Here is a 6,000-nt window from a genome sequence, read left to right on the forward strand (position 1 = left end):
TGTCAGAGATTAGTATGCCTCAATACTATCAGCCGCTGGTTTCCAACTCAATGCCGCCGCTATACTCAGCGGCGCTCACGGCGGCATTGTCTACCCCGCCGCACCAGCCGGTCATCATGCCAGCCGGGGTAATGAATGCCCCTGTCACACCAGGAAACCAAGTATACTTCCCGGGGTATTGTTACGCACCCCCTTATGGGTATTTACCCTCATACGGGGGTTCGGCGTACCCTCTCCAGGGAACCGCGCAAGGAAGCACTCAATCGCCATACGCGGCTTACATGCCGCCATGGTGGAATGTCCCAACTCCACAACCAATGTATACCCAAGCTCCGACTGAGCCCATGTACGACAGAAGAAACGCGGTCAGGCCCCGGGCAACCCCATTGGGAAACTCCAACCCAATAGGGGGACCTGCCCCGGGTACGGACGCTCCACCGGCACAGCCGGTAAATGTGGAAGAAGATGAACTTACCAAACCGTACAAGCCGGTAGACGCGACGTTCTGGTCCAAATTCACTCGTAGGATCGCCGAGGCTCCTATCAAGGAAAAGCCCAAAATGCCCCAAACGGTCGGCAAGTACGATGGTCTCGCCGATCCGGATGATCATCTCAACTTATTCAAGAGCGCCGGCGAAGTGGCCTGTTGGTCCATGCCCCTATGGTGCAAAATGTTCGTACAAACTCTAGTGGGAGCGGCCCGAGTTTGGTGGGACAGTCTGCCCACAAGCGAAATAGACAGCTTTGAAGATTTGGAATCAAAGTTTATCCTACAGTTTAGTCAGCAGCACCGACATACGAAAGATAGAAACGAACTCCTCCACATCCGTCGTCGGGACAATGAGACGGTAAAAAATTTTATTATCAGGTTTAACAAAGAAAGCTTGGCGATCCCAGGCGTGACGAATGACCTGGCTTGTGGAGCTTTCCTCCAGGGAGTCAACGACGATGAGCTATTGAGAACCCTGCATGGAAGGGATGGTGTACCCCCAACCATAGACGAAATACTTCGCATAGCCAAAGTATACGTTATACAAGAGAAGGCGGTAGCAGCCAGTCACGCAGCCAATAGGAAGAAAGAAGCCCTAAAGAATCAGGAGAAAAAGATCTCCGGGGATCCAAAAGCAAAAATAGGGGGGACCGATACCAGAGAAACGACAAAGACTCGCGATACGACAGGCACCGAAACTCCTATTCAAGGAACGAGCCGTCGAAACCTCGGTCTGAATATCCCAACTTAAGCAAGACACCGGCTGAAATTCTAGCCTCAGAAAACCTCAGGCTTAATCCACCAAAGCCGTTGAAAGACAACCCTAACAAGGATACGAGTAAATACTGCGAGTACCACAAAGGAAGCGGGCATGACACCAACGACTGTTTTCAGCTTAAGAAGCAGATCGAATACTTTGTGAAGTCAGGTAAGTTGGCACACTTAGTACGAGACATCAAGCAAGGTCCGCCAGTGGTCAAGGAGGAGAATGACAAAGCGGCAGGCAAAAGGCCGCGTGAATTGAACATGGTACACGCGGATATGGGAAGGGGGGCAAAACGGAGTTTCTCCACGCTCGAGCCTTGGATGTTGGCAACAATGACCATAGAACCTCGAATGGAGGATTTGCACCTCACCACAGATGCCCTGATCATATCCGCGACAGTAGGAGACTACCGCATGAGGCGAATCCTAGTCGACACTGGGAGCTCAGAAGACATTATCTATGAACATTGCTTCAACAGAATGCAACCAAAAGATAGGAAGTTGCTTGAATCAGTACACGCCCCCATCAAAGGTTTCACAGGGGAAAAGGTCGATCCTATTGGTCAAATCACTTTCCCAGTAACCTTTGGGCAGTCACCCAAAGAAAGAACCATACTACTAACCTTCCTCGTGGTCCGCGCTGAGTCATACCACAATGTGATAATCGGAAGATTCACCCTGGGGAAATTGGACGCCATAGTCTCCACGGCGAGGGGTTTTATGAAGTTCCCCACACCGCGAGGTATCGCTACTGTGTTTCGTGATAAAATTGGAGAAGTACTAAGTACCAAACGGTGCCGCCAGGGGCCCAGAAAGATGGGTGCTAAGCACACGCCATCCAGATCAAATGGTCACAATCGCGGACACTCTGTCCCCGGAAGTTAAAAACGACCTGAAGCAACTGTTAAAAAGAAATGTGGACATTTTCGCTTTCGAACACTCTGACATGACGGGAGTCCCCCGTGATAAAGCAGAACACAGGCTCGCCACACTCCCAGGCGTTAAGCCGGTTGCTCAGGGTAAACGCAGCATGGCCCCGGACCGACGGGCGGCGGTTGTTAAAGAAGTACGAAGGTTAGTGGAAGCTGGAATCCTCAGGGAAACACAATACCATACATGGGTATCCAACCCGGTTATGGTAAAAAAGCCAGATGGCACGTGGCGAATGTGCATCGATTTCAAAGATTTAAATAAAGCGTGCCCAAAGGATGCGTACCCGCTACCCGAGATTGATTTAAAGGTCGACTCCCTGATACCCTACCGATTCAAATGTTTCCTGGACGCGTATAAGGGATACCATCAGATTAAGATGTCCAAAGAAGACGAAGAAAAAACAGCGTTTCACACCGATGTGGGCATTTTCTGTTATACAAAAATGCCTTTTGGCCTACGAAACGCAGGAGCTACCTATCAGAGGCTAATGGACAAGGTGTTCGAGACACAGGTTGGGCAAAATTTGGAGGTCTATGTAGACGACCTTGTAATTAAAAGCAGCGAAGAAAAGCAGATGTTAGCAGATATCGAAGAAACTTTTCAGAGACTTAGAGAATACAACATAAAGTTAAACCCAAAGAAATGCTCTTTCGGGGTGGAAGAAGGAAAGTTCTTGGGTGTAGTAGTCACCTGAGATGGCTTTAAAGCCAACCCAGAGAAGGTAGCCGCCATAGCGCGAATGCCTTCCCCACGAACACTGAAGGAAGCTCAAGCCCTAAATGGGCGATTAGTAGCGATCAACAGGTTCTTAGCAAGACACGCCGAAAAGTCATTACCCTTCATAAAAACGTTAAAAGATTGCCTCAACAAGAAAAACTTCAAATGGACCAACGAAGCCGAACAAGCTTTGCAAGACATGAAGCGTTTCATAGAGAGGCTGCCCATGCTGACAGCGCCAAGGCCCAATAAAGTACTAAAGATGTATTTAGCAGCAGCTCATACGGCGGTAGGTGCTGTGCTCATGGTTGAACGGGATGGAAAGCAAACACCAATATATTATATAAGCCGGGTGTTAGCGGGACCTGAAACGCGGTACCCCACACTGGAAAAGCTAGTCCTAGCACTGGTACACGCCACAAGGCGACTGAGAAGATATTTTCAGGCACATCGCGTGCAAGTCCTAACCAATTACCCGCTGCAACAAGTCCTGCACAAGCCGGAGATATCTGGCAGGTTGGCCAAGTGGGCTATTGAACTTGGCGCCTTGGATATTGAATATCACAAGCGAACGACAGTTAAGAGGCAAGTGATTGCTGATTTCCTGGCCGAAATACCGGAAGGAGAAGCTATTGTGGACCCAGTCGTCCAGGACATCCCGGAATCCAGCACTGCCCGGCAGACTTGGAAGGTATACACTGATGGATCATCTAGCGGAAAGGGATCTGGCGCCGGCTTAATGCTGATAAGTCCAGATGCAATCAGGCTGATGTACGCCTTACGTTTCGATTTCGAATGTTCTAATAATGAAGCGGAGTACGAAGCACTACTAGTAGGTCTAAGGATGGCAAAATCCATGGGGGCAGCAAGGGTAGACGCGTACGTTGACTCGCTGCTGGTCAACAACCAGGTAAACGAAACGTATGAAGCCAAGGACGAATCAATGGCGAAATACTTGGAGAAGACAAAAGAACTCATGGCCTCTTTCGACAACGTCACGCTCAACCATGTACATAGAGGCAAGAATCAGATAGCAGACGCTCTCAGCAAACTCGCCACCTCAGGTATGGAAAAGGAAGTCAAAGTCGAAACGTTGCAGACACCCTCAATCGAACCACGGAATGTCTCCGCTGTTACAATGGAAGACCCTTGCTGGTACACTCCGATTCTACGTTTCCTTGAGACAGGGGAGTTACCTCCCGCCAAGGGCGAAGCACAGAAGATACAAACGAAAGCGCTGCAGTATGAAATCAACAATGGTGTCCTATACCGAAAATCTTACCTGGGCCCCTTGCTGCGATGTGTTTCCCCAACAGAGGCAAAGTACCTCATCAGCGAGATCCATGCGGGTATGTGCGGTATACACGCCGGACCTCGAGCAGTAGTAGCCAAAATCCATAGCGCGGGGTATTACTGGCCAGGGATGCACGAAGACGCCGTAATGGAACTACGAAAATGCCGCAGCTGCCAGAAATTCGCTCCTCAAACAATAAGGCCTAAGAACAGCCTAGTGCCGGTGACAGCGGCGTGGCCTTTCCAGAAATGGGCCGTGGATATCGTAGGACCTTTCCCGCCAGCCCCCGGAAAGTTAAAGTACCTGATTGTGGCGGTTGATTACTTCACCAAATGGGTGGAAGCCAAGCCTTTGGCCAAGATAACGGCGGACAACGCCAAAAAATTCCTCTGGGAACACATAGTGTGTAGGTTCGGATTACCACTCTACCTGGTGAGTGATAATGGAACACAATTCACAGACAGAATTTTCCAGGAATGGTGCACAAATCTCCACATCCAACAGATCTTCACGTCGGTCGCACACCCCCAAGGAAATGGCCAGGTAGAGCGGACAAACGGAAGTTTGCTGGATGGCATCAAGAAACGACTGGGACACGAAGGAAGCTCGTGGGTGGAAGAATTGCCAAATGTCCTCTGGGCACATAGAACAATGCCCAAAACCAGCAACAACGAAACCCCGTTCAGCCTAACCTATGGAGCGGAAGCAATGATACCCGCTGAAGCGGGATTACCGTCACTACGCCGTCTCAACACAGGCGATGACAATGACAGATCTCTAAGGGAAGGCCTGGACCTATTGGAAGAAAGGCGCGAGGCAGCCGCCATCAGCGAAGCAAAATACAAGAAAGCATTAGAAAAGTATTATAACAAGCGAGTGGCCAAACAGAACTTCAAAGCAGGAGATTACGTCATGCGTGACAATGAAGCAAGCAGGATGGAACCTTCGGGTAAGCTGGGCCCAAACTGGGAAGGCCCTTATGTCGTCCAAGAAGATCTGGGCAAAGGGGCCTATCGCCTATCTAGACTAGATGGCACACCAGTACCACGCAGTTGGAACATCGTCCAGTTAAGAAAATGCTACCTGTAAAACCTTGCTCCTAACAGCAAGAGTTAACAGTTTTTCGCAGTTCAGAATTGTAACTCACCCTCAGCGGTGTCTTTTCGTTTTTACTTCAGTCCAAGTTTAATAAAAAAACATTTAATTTTGTTTTAAGTTACCATCGCACAACGAATGCATAAAACGGTAAAAATACAAACAACACCCTTAAACACGAAATACTTTCACTTGCATATGTCATAGGGTTAACAAATAAAGCGCTTACGGCGGGTATCTTGGTAATAGATACATAAACCGCCACAAAACAGATAGGCATTCTTACATACACATAACCTATCTCAAACAAAACCAAGTACTTGTCCCTGTCGTTAAAAACCAAGACATGGGAACCAAAATACAGAACATGTTCAAAATATCTACTGATGGAAGTTAGGTGCCATCACCACTGCAGGGGTATGCACCACCACACCATCATCAACAAATGCAGCTGGATCAACTGCCAAGTTGCCAGATGATTCATCACCAACCACCGGAACCACCATACCTGACCCGTCCATATGTTGCCTTTTAGGGTGATCACCAGAGCGACGTTGGTACGTCAGGCGGTATCGTTGATCATGATCCACCGGAATAAGACCTGTTAGGACGTCCGCCGATAAGGATGGCACTCCGGGATCCACCGGCCGAGGGTCCTCAATGACAATGCTCTAACATGCCCGATTAGCACGGGCCGGAACAACAT

At 49.1% G+C, this 6,000-nt stretch overlaps 1 protein-coding gene across 1 annotated transcript; it reads left to right on the forward strand.

Moving 5' to 3' along the window:
* Positions 1-1,516: 1,516 nt before the first annotated feature.
* LOC118488255 lies at positions 1,517-2,140 on the forward strand. The gene has a single exon (XM_035985518.1). It carries the CDS (start codon positions 1,517-1,519, stop codon positions 2,138-2,140), a length of 624 nt encoding a protein of 207 aa, XP_035841411.1.
* Positions 2,141-6,000: the final 3,860 nt, after the last annotated feature.

This window comes from Helianthus annuus, chromosome 16 (genome assembly GCF_002127325.2).
Source record: "Helianthus annuus cultivar XRQ/B chromosome 16, HanXRQr2.0-SUNRISE, whole genome shotgun sequence".
Classification (NCBI taxonomy): Eukaryota; Viridiplantae; Streptophyta; class Magnoliopsida; order Asterales; family Asteraceae; genus Helianthus; species Helianthus annuus.

Bases quoted from the DNA above. Each gene is read 5' to 3' on its own strand.
- LOC118488255 (XM_035985518.1), top strand. From the start codon at position 1,517: ATGGTACACGCGGATATGGGAAGGGGGGCAAAACGGAGTTTCTCCACG.